General features: G+C 39.1%; 2 protein-coding genes across 6 annotated transcripts in view; one reads left to right on the forward strand and one right to left on the reverse strand.

The window, feature by feature from the left end:
• The window catches only part of fgf14 (fibroblast growth factor 14), a 110149-nt gene extending 103144 nt beyond the window's left edge, over nucleotides 1-7005 (forward strand). For all 3 annotated transcript variants that reach the window (XM_032567835.1, XM_032567836.1, XM_032567837.1), the window contains 2 exons: nucleotides 711-909; nucleotides 2386-7005. In XM_032567835.1, coding sequence (XP_032423726.1) covers nucleotides 711-909; nucleotides 2386-2528 — 342 coding nt within the window. In that variant the 3' untranslated portion in view covers nucleotides 2529-7005. The remainder of the gene's footprint in view (nucleotides 1-710; nucleotides 910-2385) is intronic.
• A 1066-nt stretch (nucleotides 7006-8071) lies between these two features.
• Nucleotides 8072-22137, reverse strand: part of itgbl1 (integrin, beta-like 1) — a 44545-nt gene continuing 30479 nt past the window's right edge. For all 3 annotated transcript variants that reach the window (XM_032567833.1, XM_032567832.1, XM_032567834.1), the window contains 4 exons: nucleotides 20399-20515; nucleotides 14606-14752; nucleotides 10570-10683; nucleotides 8072-8644 (listed from right to left, as the gene is read on the reverse strand). In XM_032567833.1, the coding sequence (XP_032423724.1) occupies nucleotides 8556-8644; nucleotides 10570-10683; nucleotides 14606-14752; nucleotides 20399-20515 (467 nt within the window). In that variant the 3' untranslated portion in view covers nucleotides 8072-8555. The remainder of the gene's footprint in view (nucleotides 8645-10569; nucleotides 10684-14605; nucleotides 14753-20398; nucleotides 20516-22137) is intronic.

Below are 22137 nucleotides of genomic sequence, written 5' to 3' on the forward strand. Positions count from 1 at the left end.
AGAAATGCCTTTTTTTTTTTTTTTTTCTTTTTGCCATTCTGTCGAAGATGGATTGGTAACAGCAGAGAGAAATTTGGTGCCTCGGTGACCATTTGTCACTGCGTTTCCGAGGTGTGAAGGATGGAGTAATCACTAGGTTATTTCTGTCATGATTCGAAGAAAGTTTAGTATTCATAATTAAGTTGCTGTCAGTTGAAATACATTTGATAGGAATGATCAGCTTTAGACGTTTCTGGGTATTTTTTTTACTTTAAATAGAGAGATGAGGAAGATGAAACGGCAAAGCAGGATCAGCTTGACATCTAGGTGGACTGGATTTCTCAGTACTTGCTTCATCGATGTCGGTGCCGAACAATACACACATTCTGCCTGGAGCACGCACTAATTGGCGAGACGATTGCTCTTACATGTGATGTCAAGGTTAAGGCCAAGGAGAACATGAGAGGAGCATTTCATTGAAGTTGATTTTAACAAGGGACACTGTGCAGTGCTCATCCTTTTCAAGTCAGGCAGTGAATATGAACTTCATTCCACATGCCAAGGCCATTTCTGTTCAACGTGAGCACGATACACAAGTGAAAGGCTGCCCAGGTGACCTCCCACTGTGTAAATTATAATTCTGCTGCTTGTTTAAAAATCGTAAGATTCGGATTAGCTTTGATCTTAAAATCCGTTTACCTGCAATGTGCTTCTTTCGCCCGTCTCTGCAGGAACTATTTACAGCGGAATGCAAGTTCAAAGAGTCAGTGTTCGAGAACTACTATGTGATCTACTCGTCCATGCTGTACAGACAGCAGGAGTCAGGGAGAGCATGGTTCCTGGGGCTCAACAAGGAGGGCCAAGCCATGAAGGGAAACCGAGTGAAAAAAACAAAACCAGCTGCTCACTTCCTGCCCAAGCCATTAGAAGGTACGTGAGCTCAGCAAATATCTTCACGACCTGGACGTTTTAGTTCACATTGTAGCATCCTCAAATGCAAATTTTAATATATTCCTTTAGGGTTTTACGTGATAGACCAACACAAAGTAGAGGAAACCGAGATGGAAAGGAAAATGATACACGGTTTCAGGACTGTTTACAATTAAAAATCTGAAAAATGTGTTGTTCCTTTGTGACCAAGTTTTAAAATTGATGTCCAAAAATATCTCTCTGCTCAGCCTAGCTGAGCTTTAGCTATCTGCAAAGGAGAGTGGGGTGAAGTGACGGCCTTTAGGTGTTCATTGCTAGGAGAGATATATCCAAATAAAGACATGCAGCTGTATTTGTAGTAAAAAGTAGTTCCTCAAAGTATTGACTCAAAGGACTTAATACAAATGCACAATGCACATTTTAGATTTCTATGTGTAAAAATGCAGTGAATCATTTTTTTTTTTTTTTCACAATAATGCACAACTTTGTTTTGGTCTAGTACATAAAATTACTATAAAATCCACTGATGTTTGTATCTATAATGTGACCAGTGTGAAAAGTTTGCAGTGTGACTGCATTTACAAGGCCCTGTATCCATGACGTTTTACTTGGTTTTCAAATTTTCCATTAAAATATAACTCAAATGCGACCCTTGAATATATTTATCACGACACGCCTTTTTTTCGCTGTACAACCTTCTGGTAAATGGATTTTTTTAGAGGTCACTATTGCAGCAAGCTTTGCTAGCTATCCAATTGACTGCAGCAGAGCACATTTCAAATATGTTGGCTGCTAAACATAGAAAACTGAAAATGCTGAGCACGACAACATTCATGATCCTTGTGATATACCAAGACAGCTGTCTCACACAATAAGACTTGATACAAGACTTACCGATGGTCTGTCCGCTATAAACGAAACGACTGCATTTGACATATATTAGTATTTGTATGCTGATTCACTGCACCACTGCTGGAGGGATGCACTATAGGAGGCAGAGACAGCTCTGTAAGTGCAGCATGAAATGTTGATAGTCCTGCATATGCCACCATCACTCTCATCAGCCACCGGCCCTGATTGCCACCCATCATTCGAAACACGGAATCAAAGTGAAGTGTCTTGTCAATGCGGTAATACAGCTGGGGTGTGCAAGCTGCAAAATGGGAGAGGAGACCTTCTTTTTCTTTTTTTTTTTTTTTTGTCAAAAGCTGGTACTTAGATTTAAAGTCAGCCATGATCAAGGAATAAGTGAATCGGAATGCAAGTATAAAATAGTAATCTTTATTGCATGTATCATTTCTTATATCAGGAAATTGCACTTTTAAGTGTAGTTTCTTTCTTTTTTTTTTTAAAGAGTATTTAAGTTGTACGTAACATACCAAATAATATTCAGGAACAGATCTCAACTCAATAAGAGAAAGAGGACAGATTATTGCTAACAGCTTTCATCTTATCTCTCCGTTTGTCTCCCTCCAGTCGCCATGTACAGAGAGCCATCGCTGCACGACGTCGGAGAGACGGTGCCCAAGGCGGCCGTGCCTCCCAGTAAAAGCACAAGCGAGCCAGTGGTGATGAACGGAGGCAAACCTGTCAGCAAGCCCGACAAACCAGCCACATAGCCACACCTGACCAGTGCCTAGTGGGAGTGCATGTGCGGGAGGGGAGGAATGTAACGGAGGCAAGGTCTTTTTGTTTTTCTCAAGCTAGTCTCCAAACCCTCTTTTTTTTTTTTTCTTGCTCTCTTTTTTTCCTGCGGATAACATCCAGCCGAGACTCCCTTCTCTTATTCTCTTGCTCCTCCTCCTACTTCCTTTCTCTGCCTATGTCAGCACAGACTGATTCTGCGATGGCTCGGTCTATCCAGCACAGGAGGGTAGAAGACCTCTGATCCTGTAATGCCTTTAGATCCCTTTGAAATTGCGAGAATTGAACTGAATGACACGCGGTTCACACTGACGCTTGATGCTGGCTTTGTCGGAAGAACCTCCTTCTCTATAATGCCCTGTCACAGCAGCGGCTGTGTACCTTCAGATCTATTTTCTATATCACAGTTCACCAGCTATGTTCTGGGATAGAGACTGTATAGACAGAGTAAATATTTGGACTGTTGTCCTATATTTTTTACAAGTATGTTCCCCTTTCCTTCTCTTTCTAATGCTGGTCAACATACAGTTAGTTTTTGTCAAAGGGAAACTAGGAAATCTTTTGCAAGAGGAGTTGTATGATTTTTTTTCTAAGAAACACAACGAACTTTAAAGCATACCAGTACACACCTGAAAGAGCCCAAATGAACCTTTTTTTTGTTTGTTTTGTCTACAACATGTGTACACCTAGAAAAGCAGTCGAAGAAAGTTTGTGCAGCTTCTCCTCGGCTCATAAAAACACATTGGAGGCTGGCAGACGGCTCCCGCAATCATAGTTGATGAAGTGCTAATTACCGCCACTGCAATCAATGCGAGGAGCTCCCTGTACACGCACAAACAAACCCCCTCACACAAAAACACAAATATTTCTAAACAGATGTGCGTGTGGGTGGGTAGGAGAGCGCTGTAAGGAATGGTGTATACATATCACTATCTGTGTCCCACCAGCGGTTCAGTCCGCCTCCTCTGGTGAACGAAGAAAAAGGGAAAGAAAAAAAAGAACCTGAAGTCTATTTTTCTTTAATCTTATTTCAGAGCGTGGGCTCTAGGAAATATCTCTAGGCCTTGTAGGCCTCAGTTCCTCACTCACCGACGTCTTTGGACATTGAAGCAAGGCTTTGTGGCTTCGACCCAGATGGTCTATAACTGCAGCAAATGGCAGCCGTGTTATGGCGGCATCTACTTAAAGCAAACAACATGGCTGAAAACCAATAGGTCTTATTTATACGTGCTGCATCCCTATTTGGTTCAGCAATCTAAAGCATGGACAAGGTCACTATTGTTCCCACTTTGCAGCAGTTATACTACAGATGGCTTTTAGTGCATCTGTGTGTCTGTATAAAAACTTAGGGAAAAATGACTTTTAAAAATCATAACTTTTTAAATGACTAGATGATTTATTGTTATTATTATTATTATTATTATTATTATTATTATTATTATTATTATTATTAAGATTATTATAAAAAGGATTCGTCTCCTAGCTCAGCATGCAAAGTCCAGTACTGATCATCTTGGCCTATCACGTGCCTGTTTGGACCTTGATTCCCGGCATGCAAAAACAAGGTCCCAGTCCCCACTGGGCCAAAGGTGCCTCACTCACCCGATAGATCCATGTGTAGGGCGCGTAGCATTATCCATTGAAAAACCGACACTCAGATGTGTTCGTTCTGAAACAACCAAAGTCCTTTTTTTTAATCCCAAGAAGAACTTAATCTTAAATACAAAAAAAAGAGGAAAAAAAAAAATTCTAATCTGACTCGCTCTCAGATTTAATCCATCAAAGCTCTCACTGTGACAGCATTTATTCGTTTGAAAGAACCAACTCCTCTTGACCCGCAGCGGTCTTGGCTGATGTCACTTTTTTGCGAGGGAAGTACGTATAACCTAAACTACTCATGTGCATGTGTTTTCTACCGGAAGCAAGGTATGGGGGCATTGCTCTTCACTCCGTATGAGCAGGGGGGCGCGCCGAGAGGGGCTTGGACGGGCATGTTGCAGGCATCGGCACGCTCATGACTCATGTGAAGGTGATCCGCTGCACTTTGTTTTGCATTTTTGTCACGACTGTTAGTGGGTTTGTTCGACAGATTTCTTAAGTCTTGCGTTAATCATTTTTATTTTGTTAGATACGATTTGTAATAGGAAGTAGATTGTCGTTGCTGCTGTATGCTGCTAAAAGTGCAACCATATTACAAAAGCTGTCATGGTAAACATATTTTTCCGTTTTTGTTTTAGTTATACATGTTCAGTTTGTGGTTATTATTACTATAGTTCATCAAATGTCATTGAGACATACTTATGTATTTGTAAAAAAAAAGAAACAAACGACAAAAAAAGCAGTTCATGCGACGACGAAATCGGTGTGCTGACACACACCTCCACACCCAGAGGCTGCGAATCGCTGAAGTTGTATGCAGGGCGGATGTTTTTGCCCTTATTACAGCTCGTCATCCTCTACTTCTACAAACTCTACATGCTGGGCTGGTTACTTGCTCTGGCCACGCAGACCAGATAACTGGTTCTTTCAAGGCTGAAATTATTTTTGTAAAGGACTGGTGTGTAAATGTACATCTGTTAAAATCTCCGGTATTGTTTTTTTTGTTGTTGTTTGTTTCTCATCTCTCTTGTGTACGGATCGTGTGTGCTGCTACTTCCAGATCCCAACTGGTTTTGCTTCGTTTTCCTTGTAATCAAGTTATTTATTTGTTTTTAGGAATATTCTTGTAAAGTCAATTTACATTTGCAATCAGAAATATTCAACCCCTAAAAGAAACTGCACTGATGTGTGGTTGAAAGATAATATAATAATGAATAAATATTTATTGGAACATTTTTGAGTTGTGTTGACAGTAGAAGTCATTAGCTGACCCGTTTTCAAATCAGGCACATAGCACAGTACTGGCCCATTTGTCCAAACAGCTTCATTTTGGTTTCATTAGTCCATAAAACTTTCCCAAGATTTTATCTAAATTCCAACCAGCATATTCTAAACTTTTAACTTTCCCTGTTAAGACTGGAGAAAATCATGAAGTCCTTTGTCTAAGCAGTTCATGTCTTATAGCCTTTGCGCCTTTAACGCGTCAACCTGCGGGTGTCTTAAAGTCACACAGTTGCTTTTAGGATCCCTGAAGGAATGTTGGGCTTCCTACCACAGAAAGGCAGGTCTGCAGCTGTTCCATATGTTTTAAACCTCTTTATAGTGCTCCCAATGGTGTCTCACAAAATGTTTCTTTAAAAAAAAAAAAAGAAGTTTTGTACCCAAGACCCCTCAGGTATGGTGAAACAATCCCCCTTCTCTGTTTTTATGAAAGCTTCTTCGTCTCCTTTGCAATCACATCCCAGGATTGCAACTTACCTTGCATACCTTTATGGGCGGTGTGAACGTATGCATTGTTGCCAAAGCTAATGGGGAATCACAATAAAGCTCTTAATTATGGTAAACAGGCTTGATGATGTTTCCACTTTATTAAGCAGTCTGAGCTTCTACGATCCAAACAGCACTTCTGCAGGAGTTGCACAATTGTGAGAGTTACCTCCAGAGCATCAAAAAAAAAAAGTTTAATTCTCCTCTCTGACAAAACTCAATTCAAATTTCTAAAATCTTCATGGGGTTGACTAAATCTCACTGCAACTGTAACTTTTGCTTGATTTTGTAACCTTTGGTTTTGTATAACGTTCCATCTGTTGCATGGGGAGAGGACGGCATTGATGAACTGCATGTAGTAGGCTATGTCTATCCAGAACTGTTGGTATGTGCCGCAGATTTTACATAATATATGCAATGAGTTTGTCTACACTATACAGTTTGTGTTTGTTGTATACACATATACAACATGCTGAATAAAATATTTATATAAATGCCTACTGTAATGTCAGTAACTTAATACTTAATGCAATATAGTGTGCAGTATATTATTGCACTTGCCATTTTTGAGAGTACAAAGAAAACGGAAAGGGTTGGCTAGTTTAAGCATGAAAAACAAAGGCCAAAGTAGAAATCAAATCTTTTCTTCGTGACCTCTTATTGGTCGTCTTTTCAAGTGCTGACTGAGCTCTTTTTTGTCGATGCAGCTCCCATCCCCTTCCACCATGTTTTGAAGTGACATGAGCCATCAAGCATGCCATGACTGAAATATTTATGCCCTCCACTTTGTTTCCTCCACCTTAACCTTCTCACTGCGAGGATAGTGTAGATTCACATGATGGGCAGCTTGTTTTGGATTGATTACCTGGGATGGAGAGGAACGTACACTATTAAAATGATTTGTTTTCGATATATACATATATATACTATACCATTGCAAGTATGCTCATTGGAGTTATGTCATGTTATATCAAAATTTGTAACCATGTATGATTAAGGTCTTCGCATTGTTTTCCATGCAAAATGTGTCATGCGGCACATTTAATGTTTTATTATGAAAAAGAAATAAAAAACTTCAAAGAGTAATCAACGAGCTTTCAAGAAATCTTTCGGTTGAATTTAGAAATTGCAATTACCTACATTACATGTCTCACCAGTAGCTGTACTTTTAATGTACTTGCATACTAATGTAAAGAGCAAAAGTTAATTTGGTATATATTTTTTCACAACAACAAACCTGAATGCATTTCATCAGGGTTTTGTGGGATATACAAACACAAAGTATGTGTGAGGGTTTTTTTTCCACACAGACATGTGGAAAGAAAGGATAAATAGTTTCAGAAATATTTTACAATCAACATTTTTAAAATGTTGGGTGTGTTATATACAGAGGGTACAGCCTTCAAAGCAGTTTTCCGAGGTTTCATACCTGGCCTTGGGTCATTTGCTGCATGTCTTCCCCTTCTCTCTAAGTACATTTAAATAAAAGCCACTTGAGCCCCCAAAAGTCTTTAAAAGAAGTGTTGCTTGCATTAACCCCATTTTATTCTAAAATAAAATCAAGTCACACCAAATGCAATACTAATAGACCATCTATGTGTTTTGATCTCAATATAAATTCAGCTGATCATTCAAGGTCTTAGATGTTTGATAGAGAACATTAGAGGTTAAGCGGCATCCTGAAAAACCAGGGAACACAGGTTAGAGATAAAATAAATAAATAAGTTAAAATCACAAATTTTCCTAAACAGTTTCTGGAGTTTGAACATCTGACAGGGCAAATTTTCAATCCAGGATCCAAAAATGGAAATGGTATGGCACAACTTGAAACCTACCAAGACGTGGCCATCTGCTCAAACCGACAGGTCGGGCAAGAGGAGCATCAATAAGAAGCAGGTAAAAGGCTCATGGAAACTCTGGAGAAGCTAGAGATCCATAGTTTAGCTGTGGGATTCTGTCGACAGCATAACTATTACACATGCAATCAAATTTGACTGTAACTGTCAGAGTAGCAAGAAGAACGCTAATGTTAAGAGAAGGTCATAAGAAACCCTGGTTACAGTTCACCACAAGTGGAAAACGGAGCTCTAGAGCGTTATACAGAATACCCTAAACTGTAACTGTAGCAAAATAAAGGTCTACAAATGCAGGCTCGGCTTGCTCGCAGACTTTTATTTGGGAAAAAAAAAATTCAGCACCATGTGTCATTTTCCTTCCACCATACAAATATTCACTACATTGCGTTGGCCAGTCGCATTATATTCCAACTGAAATGCATTGAAATGTCATGTGACAAACTGTGAAAAAGTTCAATGGGTGGCAGCTGAGTGCTGCCATCTCAAATAAGGAACCTCTCTCAAAGTATAAGACATGAAAAGCAGTTCTGAAAACATAAATGTTTACATTAGAATATGTTGGCTGTTTCTTTTAAAACAATAGACAGTTTTAATAAGCATACTTTGTAACCAGTACAATTGAAGACAGAGCAATATTAGTACATTATATTAGTGTTATGCAGATTTACATCAATGTTGAGTCTTCTCTCGATGTGCTGTCTGGTCCTGAATGCTGACGGTCCTCCTGGTGTATCGGGACATTTGGAAGCTCGAATTTTTGACCCCAGCTTAATGTTCTCCTCAGTACTCGGCTCCTACCCAAATTTCGCAGGCATTTCCTGTCCACCCTTCCCAGCAATCACAGTTGCCGCAACTGCAAACACCGTTGCCTGTGAGAAGATATAAGGGAAAAAGCTACGAATTAAAAGAGACAAGCCACAATGCCCGACATCCTTGCAGTACTGTAAATTGATGAACCTGCAACATATCAGGCAAATATGTTGCAGGTAACCAACATGACTTTTAATTGCAAAAACCAAAGATTAATAAAACTTTTTTCCTTTCTGAATTACCATCTTCAGTGCATAAAATTAACACGTGAGCATTCATAATATGTTGAATTTTCCACATCACTCACCGGTTACATGTGTAATGAGAATCCGCAGCTTTAGAGAATCCATGACATTTCTGGATGCTGTGTAATTTCTGATTAAACATGCCAAGGAAATCTCTTAATAATTACAATGACAAAATGACTCAATCCGATGGAAAGAAGCTGTAACGTTTCTACTTATTTATTAATTTGTTAGAGAAAACTTCAGTCCCTGTGTTTAATTAACTTTTCATGTAAAACACCATTCCATTTAAATGATTGTCATGCGCAGGGTAATTTTAACACTCATATCCAAGTCAGTAATGAAAGGGAGAAACATCTAACAGATGCTGAAATCCATTTTCTTTATTTGCTTGCTGTTTTTGAAGTATTGTCTTTCATATTGCTCCTCTGATGTGCTTTCAGATGGCAATAAGACTGAAGTTTACATGATCGGTCTCCATGACGATGAGCTAAACTTGTCAGTCATTTTGATGCGCACCAAGAACGAATGCTTATGATAACATTGTCGATGCTAATATAGAGGGATATGTCATTACAAATGCATGTTTCTACAACAACAGCTGTTACAACGTTGAGGAAATTAAAGAAAAGCTACAAAGTTTTTTTTTTTTTTTTTTTAAAGTAAAACTTCTAATGTAAGAGACTTCTGATATGACAAAATTATTAGAGCATGACTTTTTTTCAGTGAAATCACTTTCATGGTTTTGTCTCAATTTCATTCATATTCCTCCACCACCTCCACTTCTTCTCTCATGATGAAAAATTAGTGTTTGACTTGATCCTGTTTCTCTTGAAACAGGATTCCCACCACTGGCCATCACTAATAAGAGGCTGCTGATGTCTTGCCTGTAATCAGGCCATATTTATAGAACGGCATGCTGCTTTGGCCTTTAACCCCTTAGCTAAAACCCTCAAAATGCCTACATGTTATCCATGCACCACAGTCTCTGGTGACAACCCTCTGGTGGTTCCACAGTAGTCATCAGAACAGAACCAGCCTTCTCTATCAGGCTGTTTAGGTTTTTTAAATCAAATTCTGTTACCCCAACAGATGACGGGTTGCTCTCCACAGCAGTCTTCTACAAGATTTGATGCATCTTGAAAGACCTAAGAAGTTCCTCAACAGACTGTCCTCAAGAAGGACAAGAAGGAACAAAGTACTCTGTTCCTTCTTGTAGGCGACTGTACTGTTGCGTCTCCAGATCCAGTCTGTTGTCCAGGTGTACACTGACGCATTTATATTCCTGCACCACCTCTACTTCTTCTCCCATGACGAAAAAATAGTGTTTGACTTAATCCTGTTTCTCTTGACATCTATAATCATCTGCTTCGTTTGGTTCACATTGGAGATAAGATGATTATCCACATCATGACACAAAGCAGCCCAAAATGGTAATGCTAAAGAAAAAGCTAAATTTACCATAACATTTTACTCAAGCTTTCCAGTCAGTTTATGAATGTGTTTCATTTGTTTATTTTCTTAGATTATCCTAATATGATAATCTAATAACTATCATTAGATTATCAAATAATCACAAAGTAAAAAGACTTTATGACTATTTACTGACAGTTATTGCTTCTCCTTTGTATTTGGCTGTAGCTCTCTGTGAAGGAAAGTGAGCCCTGCTGTGAGGTGTTTGTTGATGTCATCCCTCTTAGTACACTCTGTTACAGCTTCGGTACACTGTGTGTCATTACCTGTGCAGATGAGGCCATCATGTTTGTCACACTCTCGGTCGTCGCACTCGCAGTGCTCTCCTGACACCCACCATTCTTGGCGAGAGCAAATGCACTGGCCACAGTGACACGAACCTGCAATACGCACAAACACACACATGTACTTTGATTACCATCACAGTTCAGGGTTTTGTGTGTTTGGTATTTTCTTTTCTTCTTTTTTTTTCACCCACTTGGCACATTATTACCCCCCCACCCCCACCCCCTCAATAAAAGCTGTTTTGTTTAATCCTCTGTTATTTTATTTTTTTCACCCTTTCTTTTTCAGAGAAGATTAATGGAGTTGGTTAGAGTGGACAGAGATATTCCCTGAGGAAACGGCTTCTAATACAGTTTTACCACCAGGATACCAATCCACCCACACGCTACACTTCCTCTCTCCTCCATCAGTTTACATTTCTTTTCTCTCTAGGGTAGCAACAGAATAATAACATTTTAAGAATTGGGAGAGAGAAACAAATCTGGCTATCAGCCTTCTTCTCTTTTTATATACCCAGGGGTTCAGCTTTTCTTTCTTTTTTTCATTCACCACAGTTTTTACTTGCATGTGAAGGGCCACAGAAGGCTCCAGCAGAAAAGGTAAGGCAGTTGTAGAGAGGAGAGGAAGATAAAGTAAAATAGCTAAGGCAGAGGCTGGTCAAGAAACGAAGATAGATCTGGCTTTTAAAAGAAGTGGAGCATGGAGAATAAAGACGCTCATCTTCATTTCCCAGCCCTGTTTAGCGCTGGCCTCTCTGTGGTCGACGTATTCCTTTGGATTCACTGCTGCACAACAGAGGAGCTAGGCTTTTGTGTGGCGCCATTAGCTGCTTAATGACACAAAATAGAATGCAGTGACAGTTTGACGCACTTAATTCAAGTACATCTGGCAAAAATGGGGAAAAGCTGGATTAGCTTCTCTGAAGTAATGTTTTTAAGATGAATAATTACGTTCGAGGTGTCAAAAAATGGAAAAGCGACCTGCGACGCCTTGCAACTGCATGAGCAGCCCTTTCGCATTTTGCCACCACAAATTCCAGTGTGTTTTAATAAGATGCGTGTGGCATACGAAACACAAAGCAGCACATAAAAGCAGCACAAATTTCACACAACTGTGAAGTCAGAAAGCGTGGCATAGTTGGACACGCATGTAAGTTTAAACCAGATTCAGATCAAAAATAATATCCATCTCTGTAAGGATTTGGTTGTTTCTGTGTGTTTATTTAGATTTATGTGTTCTGTGGAGTCTGTGTTGTCCCGTTTACCCCTTGATTAGTTACACCTGTTTCGTGTTTCCCCTGATTGTCTTCCTGTGTATTTAAATCCACCTGTGTTCCTCGTTCTTTGTCGGGTCCTTGTCAAGCTGCCAAGTCTAGTCTGCTGTCTGTTATTCATTTGTACCAGTTGCTACCAGCTGTGAACATTAGCCTTCTGCTCATCTGTGCTGCCTGGATTTTGGGATTTTGTACTTTGTACTTCTGGAATAACATTAAATCATCATTTTGCTTCATTCCAACCTGGGTCCACAGCGTCATCCTCACCGCAAATCATGACAATCTCTTTGAACATTCGACGCCGCACAGACTGTCCAATCCTTTATTCATAGAAACAGCAATGCAAAACTGCAAACCTACCAAAGTATGATAGTCAAGCTACACAGACAGTGCGTTCAAGGAAGCCATTAATTAGCGGAGCAGTTCAAAGACGCATTGTAACTCTGGATGTTTTTAGATTATCACAAAACAACACACACAGAGGGGAACATGCTCTTTTGAGATGAGAAACTGAATTTTTTGACCAAAATGTGCAACGCTATGCCTGACAGAAAACTCAAACTGCACATCAACCTTGACACATCATCACCAGTGCCGAAATATGGTGGTGGCAGCATCATGCTGAAGAGGCGCTGCAGAAAACTTGAGACTGGAACAGAGGTTCTCGCCTTGCAGCCGCTTCGCAAATAAGCAAAACTTTGACATAAACTTTGATCCATTGTACAAAATTAGCGGAAAACACATTGATTTTTGTGGCTATGATGTGACAAAATGTGAAAAAGTTCACAAGTTATGAATACTTTCGCAAGGCTCTGTAAATATAGTCTTTCAACCCATCTATAAAAGAACTTTTAACATAAAAACGATCTGGCTTTTCTAAATTGCTTTATATCAAATCTTATATCATTCAACAAATATAAACCAAAAACATAAAGTTTGTGAGAATTAATTTCATTCCAGAAGTCATTGACATGGACAAAAATGTAAACTCAAGAATTTATAGTTTCACTTTCTTTTAACCATAATCGTAACAGCTGTTTTTTTTTTTGACACAAAAGTAATTGTGTCTAAAATTAAACATGAACATTTATACATTCATGTTTAAATATTTGCACTACACATTTGCTTTAGTCTATTTGAGTGTTTTCTACACATGGTGCTTTCAAGTAACAAGATTGTCAACTGTGTCAAAAGAAAAAAAAGACTTTTCTTCAGAGTACACATCTGATCTAAGATCAGCAGTGTTTCTTGTAAAACAACGCTATTAGATTAATTATTTGGCATTAATAACCTGGAATCTGTAGTTAATTTTCTGTTGCACAGTATGAGATCAGCAGTCACAGTGAACAGGAGACGGATCCCAGCCGGGTTCTGGATTTAGACAATTCAACTAAGCTGTAATTTTGAAATACATGCTGAAGCTCACAAAAACCCCGACAGTTTTTAATTAACTGTGTCTCCTAAATCTTGCTTAGAGTTAAAGAAAAAAAATGGCAGGCATTAACACATAGTAGGCAAATTGTATACGTTGTTTTATTGTTAAGGTTCTCTACACTATCCTGCAAATTACCCTTTGGGGAGAAATAAAGTGTTTGTAAGTTGAACGAGAGACTATGGGCATACATAATGGAACCCATTAAGGGGGAAAAATCAATATCACCACCCAATCTCAAAAACAGTCTAGTAAATACTGTGCAATCTGCACAAAAGTTACACAGCAAATTCTTATTTAAAAAAAGAGAAAACTTCTATTATAACTAGTGAAGACTTTCAAACCCTCACAAAGTCATTTTGTGCATTACTTTTAGACTTCATATAGCTCACTGCGCTGCAGGCTGAATGCTGGTGCAGTAGGTAGCACCATTGCTTTGCAGCAAGAATGACACGGGTTAGCCTGGGGTCCTTCTGTGTGTGCATGTTCTCTGTGCATGTATGTGTGGGTCTTCTGAATTGAACTGTAATCAAAGGTAATCAGTTCATAAGTTCTAGTCATCAGTACCAGTCAGTGTTCAGAACAAAATAAATAAATCGGACTCGACTTTGTGCAACCTTTTGGTCGACAGTGACAGAAGATCGCCTCTCTGCTCCCCTGCTGCCAAATATGTTTGGGATAATGTTCAGGGTGTTTGTGCTTTCAATTCTGCAAAATAGACTTCAGTCTTGGTGGTCTTTCGTCAATATTTGCCGTGAATATAGCTAACAAAGCCTGTAAGTTAATGTGAAGTATTTTCTCTCACTCTTCAGCTAGTCGATGTCGACGTTGATGTTGACCTCGACTTGGAAATAATCTAAAGTCGTATATGATGAAATGACATTTCATCGTGTCATTTTGTATGTAAAGTACAGTATGTTGATGTGAAACAGGTCGTTCTTGAAAATGAGAATTTGTGTATCCTTGAGATCTACAGTACCTGTATCAATGTATCTGTATAATGTACAATGGGGGGTAAAGGTTACTTTAAACTCCTCTCTAACAGGAGTACGTGTATTGCCCTGTGATGGACTGGCAACCTGTCCAGGGAGTACCCCACTGGGCACCACCACCCCTTTGACGATTGCATTATTTATTTCCACTTGAAAATTGCAGTGATCATTGACACATTCACCCTTGTTCATGAGTGACATTCTTCAACAATATATGGCTGAATCCCTTCTTTTGACATTTTTTTATAATACAATGTTGCTTGCAGACAAATGTTAGCTTAAAGGGCTGAAAGAGAGTGAAAAATGTCATTTCTGTTCACCTTTTCCACTGCAAATGACTCCATCGTCTGTCTCGCAGAGTTCCTTGCTCTGGGCGTCACTCATGTCGCAAGACCTGGGAAACTGGCACAGATTCCCGAACCAGCCTTCCTCACAGATGCACCGTCCACATGAACAGTAACCGTGACCTGGCAGTGAAATGCAGAAGCGCCTTCGTTAAAAGGAGACAGGATATGGTGAGGGACCATGAGATAAAAACAACCAGAAATGTAAAAAAAAAAAAAAGAAGAAGAAATGTCTGCACAGGTAGTCGAAGACAAATGAAATACCTCTGGAAAGAGGAAAAAAAAAGCTTTAAAGCTGATAAATACAAAGAGCTGACAGCACTAACATTGAACCCTGACACTAATAGGCAGTGCAGGGAGGAAGAGCTGCAGGGAGATGAGAGAGACGGAGAAAGCTTATTGTATTTCCCCAAGGGACATGAGAGGAACTGTCATCGCTGGTCTTGTGCTGTCCTTAATAAATCTAATGCTTCAGACAGATGAAAACCAAAGAATAGAAATAGCGGGCAAAAAAACCCATCCAGCATATGACACTTTGGAAGCCAAGAAGGTTCATTAGGTTGAAAGGGGCTGTTGTTTACTGCTTTGCTGTAATTGCTTTTAGCATCGTTTGACAAGAGCCATAAAAATATATGTCAAAGCCGACTCTCGAATGGCTCACTTGAACTAATATCTTGAAGATGCAGTCACTGTTGGAATATTTGGATTACAAAACAGCGATGCTGACATTTATCGTTTTATCATTGTGTAAATTAGTACTGTGTCAACACGTTGTCTGGACGGCTTGATCCTTGAATAGCTCTGATTCGTAATGGGCTGGTCAGAAATCAAAAATCTTCCTTTTTTGTCCCGAATCAGTGAATGCATCATATGTATCACCTATACACTAACAGGTTTCACTAATGACAAAGCACTTTGGGGTGAAAGTTGTTACTTTAGGACGAAGACTCGGTTTTCTTTTCTCAATATGATTGACGTGTCTAAAAATAAAATAATGGGAAGCACAAAAGGTGTTAGGAGCTTTTAGAAATGAAATTCTATCTCCAACCGAGGCATGCTGGCTGTCCCTCCAGGCTGCTACGTCTAAAAGGGGACTGAGTCTTCAGCAAATAGCAGGGAGTTTAGTGTTTTACAGCGAAGTTTATCCCTTTTATCCTTTTGAAAAGTTCAAGTTGACTCATCGTAGACATCATGGACATTTTAGAAAACTCCCTGTTAAGGTAAATGTTTATTATGTGGCATAATTTTACCCAAATGTAAAATGGGTGAGATTATAATTTCTTTTCTGCAGAGCTGTGTAACACTGACAGCTCTTTTTCACAAAGTGCTGTTATGTCTTATCTGGCATAACATAAATAATTCATAGCAGGTCATAACAGACAGACTGTTTCATAGCCTATTATGACAAAACATGCCTAAATCACTTAACAATATACATTTGCAGTTCTTTGTCTTTTGCAATTTACAAAGTCATTGTTTCATCTTGCTATACATATTTTATTAAACGTCATATTTACCTGCAAGGAAAAAACTACATTTCATTATTCATATGAGAAATCAGAAAACTGGTGTCAGAGCTTTATCAAACTGTTGGTCAGAAAACTGCTGAAAAATATGTTCATTCATACCTAAACACCTGACCAAGTTTAATATTTTATGAGTATTTTTGAATACTCTGTACGCTCTGCCTTCTCAAACCCACAGTCAGCCTTGGGAGATGGGGCTCTAACTGAGCCAGGTTCTGCTGGAGATTCATCCTGTTAAAGGTCAGGGGTCTTTTTCCAGCTGTCTCAATATTCATACTCAGTATGAGAGACTGCTGCAAAGTTAACACCACAAATGCGAGTGCCTGTCCACCACACGCTCCTTCTCCTGCTGTCTTCATACCCTACCCACAACATTCCTTAAGAAAGTTATGCCTGTCGTTGCGTCTTATCTGATTCAAAACATAAACTCATCGCTCTCATCGGGTGTTTTCTCCCCACGCTTAATAAACAGCAATCAAACCACTGATAAAAAAGGACAATCTGGACATGTCTCTATGGCAGAATTACAATTCAATTGCTAACTTTTCACAGCAAAATTATCAAAAAAGGTGTGCTTCCCCAGGAAAATAGCCTCTTAATGACAGCCAACCACTGACATGTTTCATTGTAGTTTCTGTCACCACAGAAACCGGTGGTGCCCTCATCAAAGTATCCAGTGACATCCACATAAATAGACTGTGGAAGAACCACAATGTTGGTAGTGTTGGATCTCAGAGCAGAATTTGACAGGAACAACAGGAACTTCTTTGTGTCAATAGGTAACTTATGATCGGAGCGGGAGGATGGCACATGTGTGGTACCTTTAAATCAATGCCGACAACTTGCAGAGGCAACTCTGTTTAGAGTTGCCTTGATTAATAACTGGAACATTGATCAATATGCTTGATGAATATTTGAAGATGATTATTCTTGATGATGGCATCCAACTAAATTGTGTTGCTTGTTTTGTGTTTTTGTCATGTCAAGCACTTCACCTTGTTTCTGAATTTTGCAATACGAATAAACTTCACTTGACTCTGTTCACTTTCTGAGTCAACAAAAAAGTTTGCCAGATGTTCCAGCAGGATAACAGAAAGTCCTTCTCCGTTGCTTCTCCCTATTTCTCCCAAACCTGGGCTGCTACAACAAAGAAAACACAGTTATCTCTCCACCTGGTACCAGTGTGCTGTTTCCCAAGCGCCATTGTGCATGGATAATCATTTTTGTGTGCTGCAAATTATAATATTATGATAATATTAATCTTTTTTTTATTATTATGATAAAAAAAATCAACAAATAAACAGATTTGTCATGAAATATAACAGAAGTGTAATGAAGACTTATGATGTGTTGTCAGCCAAAAACAGATAAATAATGCCACTCATCACCACAGATTTAGGCTGGCGATGTTTGTTTATGCAACACATAACTGGGAACACTCAGTGCATGATTATGAAGTACCGCAGCACTCGGATGGTGTTCGAAATGCAAAAAAACACCTGTTTACAACTTCCCTCTACTTACTCTTATACACTGTGAACGCAACACAGTTGGAAAACAAATAAATATTTCAAACGCAGCAATAATGTGATTACTAATTATAAGTGAGTCAAGCAAAAATTATAGTGTTTTCCTCTGTGTGCCAGCTGCATTCACTCAGTTATAGGCGTACTTTTCTGTCAATAAGTTGTCTTGAGAGTTTTTACATGAATAAAAAACAATATCTAACAATATATCCAGGGACATTGCTAGCCATTTGGGTGCCCTAAATGCAAATGTTTTGTAGAACTTAATAACTTAATACATCTATTGTTACCAAGTGCTAGAGTGATGATGGTGATAAAGAATGTACCAAATTATGCTCTCTTTTCTATTTTCCACTATACTTGCCTTTTGAGTTTTGGTCTTACAAATGATCTGAAATGTTATGAGAGTTTTATTTTTTTTCTTTCGTCATAAGTTTTAACTGGTGTGTATTAACATTACAGACTGAAACCAAATACTTGAAAATATTCCTAACAATCTTTGCTTGTGTTATTGGAACAAAGTACGTGACATAGATTTTCATATTCCTTGCAATCACTGGGTAGAAGCTTTTCGTGGCTGATTCTGTTTTTAACTTAGTAGATGGTTGGTTAGGTCTTAATAAGACTTGAATTTATTTTCAATCATTTTACAAGGTTTGTGAACAAGCAGAACCCAAAACAAGTTAATAAGGTAACTGAGAATCTCTGTGAATTGTAACTGTGTATAAAAGAGCGAGGTTATAAATGAAACTAAGCCTCCGCCTTAGACGAAATGGAGTGTCAGCCGTGGCAGACCATGCATGACCGCCTCAATCAGTCAGTTTGGGACGGCAGGTAATTGCTTTGAAGGTTCGACAAGCAAGCTCCGTTCAATTAGCGTGCACCTGTCTTTCTCAGAATGAGTGCTCTGGCCCTTACGGACAGACAGTGAAAGGGAGGTAAATGTGAAACTGGTGCAGCAAAAGTATGACCAGTAGACAAAAAGTAAAAGCAAGGGGGAAAGCCAAGGTTTCTTTCTTTGTAAATAACACTGCAACATTTCAAAAGTGTGGTATTGTTCTATACAAGCTTATTTTCTTTCAGTATATAAAAAAAGAGAGAGATGCGAGCTATTTGAGAATAATTTTGTACGTTTGAAAGTTAAAAGGCAAGTTCAATAGTTCTGAATGTAAGGTGCATATAATTTTGGCCTCTGTGCACTGCAAGGACCGGGCCGGTCCTCTCACTGTTGGCCCAGCCCTATTATACTCCGGCGCTGGTTGTGTTTGCACTGAGCAGAGTGCAGCTTCAAAAGTGTGCAGAGATCGTCTTATTAAAAACAAATTCCTGCTGAAGCTGCTGAGACAATCTCCTCAGAGACAAGGGGGTTGCACTTTTTCATTCCTCATTGTCCCATACGTCTCCATTTGTACCCACTTGTGAGCGAGGAAGCTGAGGGGAAAAAACAAAACCCCTCAGCATTACCTTTAACTAAATCAATTGGAAAAAATTCTCATGCGAGTATCATCTCTGAGTTGAACAACCGCTCAGTGCAGCTGAGGCACTGTGGCTTGCAGGAATTCCTTGCGCTCCTCCTCCCGATGAAGAAACCCCTCATTCTTAGAGTATCATGCAAAAGGTTGATACTCTTCTTACATTCCAATAACAAACGTCGATGTATTTTAAAGGAATTATATGTGATCAACACAAACTGGAGCATCATTTTTCATGGCAGAAATGGAATACATTTTTGCCATGGTTTTTAAAACTTTTCACAAATATAAATCAGAAGAGTAGTCATTGAGTCAATAATTTGTACAACCACCTTTTACCTACAATTGCAGACAGTCTTTAGGAGCAACGTCTCTAAAATCTTTGCACATTTAGACAGAAATCGCTGCCCATTTATCTTTGCAAAATAGCTCAGCCTCATTTCAATTAGATAAAGAGCACCGGAGAGAATCATATTCCAAGTCTTCCCACAAATTCTCAATTGGATTTAAGTCTGGACAATAACTGGGCCATTCCAACAAATTAATTTGCTTTGATCTAAACTATTCCTCTGTTCCTTCTCCTGAATGTTTAGGTTGGTTGTCTTGTTGAAAGGTGAACCACTGCTGTAAGATGGGGCTTTAATATAAGAAAACAAAATGTCAATAAGTTTAATAGGTTTGAATATTTTTACAGCACACTACATCGATGCATATGGACAGATGCATGTTTTCATTGGCCTAACTGAGCTGTCTAAATGTTAAATGTCGTGCGAAATACATTTTATATTCTATTTTTACTGAGAATTTTGTTTTGTTCTTGTGTTTGTAACTGAAAACGATGTGCTGATTACTGTCACGTACTTGAGCTACATCAATTTGGTTTTTTAATTTGAATTTGAAATCAGTGTTCTTCAGCTCAGTGAACAGGCCTTTTATTGTTGCAGGCTTGGGCCACTGATAATTAAATTATAGTTCCACTGTAAGCAAGAGAATATTCATAAATGTCACATTAGTCACTTTTGCCGCTTCAGACTGAATTTGTTGACACAAGTAGTACTTGAATGAGACACAAAACGTTAACATGTTTTGTTTTTTTTACTGGGATCTTTACTCTCACTGACAAACAATTCTGAGCTAAAACACAATCTTGTATCCTGCATAATGCCATGTTTGGTCCATTTCCTGTATAAAATCAAGTCACAGAGTTGTTTGTGTGTGCATTTGTGTTTATGTTTGTGCTCTCACCTCCACAGACCTCTCCCTTTATGTCCTCACACTGACGGTCATCACACTCGCAGTTTTTCCCATGAATGCGACTCTCCTCAGGTGGATGGCAAATACACTGTCCACAAACACACTGCCCTAGAAAAACACAAGTTTGTTTTTAATAGATCTGAAATTTTTTGTTGTTGTTCACATACAACAAAGTCATTGGTTTAATTTTTTTTTAAATGTGGTTTTAAATTTGCTTTTGGTAGAGTTACAGTACATTAATAACTCTGAACTTTTGACTAGTGAGGATTAAAGCCAAGACTTAACAAACAGGACTCTTCATTCAAATCCGTTGGCATCACAGTGGAAACATTGACTGTTGGAATCAAAACTACGAAACCTACGGTACAGTTTGAAACATAACTTTGCTTTCCCTGGCCTCAGCTTCTCTTTTACTAACTGTGATTAACAAGACACTCAAAGGTTACAGTAGTGTTAAAAAATTGTCTTTATCAATTGCAAGGTTTTAACATAAAAGGTTCTGACCAACTGGGGTGAATTTTGAAGCAGCATACCGGATGACCAGAAGGGGTGTAGCTTCTGTGGTTGAGGCAAAAACCAGGCTGTGAGAAGAAATCCAAGATTGTGGAGAAGGAGTTTTAGTTGACCTCAAGGAAGTCTGTTAAATTGCTTGATATGTCATAGAGAGGTGACAGAGATGTGCCCAGATATGTTGAAAGCTCTGGACATTGTGGGGCTGTCCTGGTTAGCACGCCTTCTCAGTGTCACATGGAGAACCGGGACATTAGTAGAGTGATAGACTTGAGCGAAGGTCTTAATTTTGTAATAGGGGTACCAGAGGGTTTATTCTGGCTATTGAGGAATTCCACTTCTCAGCCTCCCTGGAAAAGTTCACCCCAGATTGTTAGTAGGGAGGCAAAGACAAATTACCCAATCAGTGATTAAGGTGGATTCAGTGTGATTTTCTTCCTGGCTGTGAAGCAGAGGACTAGATTGCTACCCTCTCATGAATGCTGAGTGGGTTATGCGAGTTTGGTTGTCCACCCTACCTGCGTTTTGTGGATCTATGGAAAGTTAACGATTGATTATCCTGAGGAACTATTGTTGGGGTTTGCTGTGGGAGTGCAAGATGCTGGGGATGCTTTTCAGGGCATCCCCTGAAAAGCTCATACATTCTTTTCCTTGTATGAGCAAAGCAAGAATTGTGCCCATATTCTTGTCACCACGTTCAGCTCGTTTCAAGTGCACATTAGGATCCACCAGTGCTGCCCCTATTTCCTAATCCTGTTTGTGGTCCAAAAAGGAGACACAATCGGAATGAGCAGCTGCAGAGGAGAAAGTTCACGGTTTTGGAACCTCAGAGTCTCATCTTTGCGTTTTGCAGATGATGTGGTTCTATTAGCATCTTCATGAAATGAACTCCAGTGGGGAACAGAGTGGTACACAGGCAAGTGTGAAGTGGCCAGGATGAGAAGCAGATCTTGTAAAAGCTCAATTATCCTAAAAAAGTTCATATGCAGACAGATACTCATGAAGCCTGTCATTTTTCTGTGTTCATGTCACGTGTACTTTGGCCTGTCATTATGGAGCTTGGGAATATGAAAGGCAGTCTTGAAGTCCATTCAATAAAGTTTTCCCCATTTTCTTGTTAACCTTTATTATTTAAGCACAGCACACATTACCAAAATAAACACACTGAAAACATGGGGACAGCAGAGCTTGACGTTTCGAAAATAGGAATAAAAATTCAC

Source organism: Xiphophorus hellerii, chromosome 7 (assembly GCF_003331165.1).
Source record: "Xiphophorus hellerii strain 12219 chromosome 7, Xiphophorus_hellerii-4.1, whole genome shotgun sequence".
NCBI classification, from domain to species: Eukaryota; Metazoa; Chordata; class Actinopteri; order Cyprinodontiformes; family Poeciliidae; genus Xiphophorus; species Xiphophorus hellerii.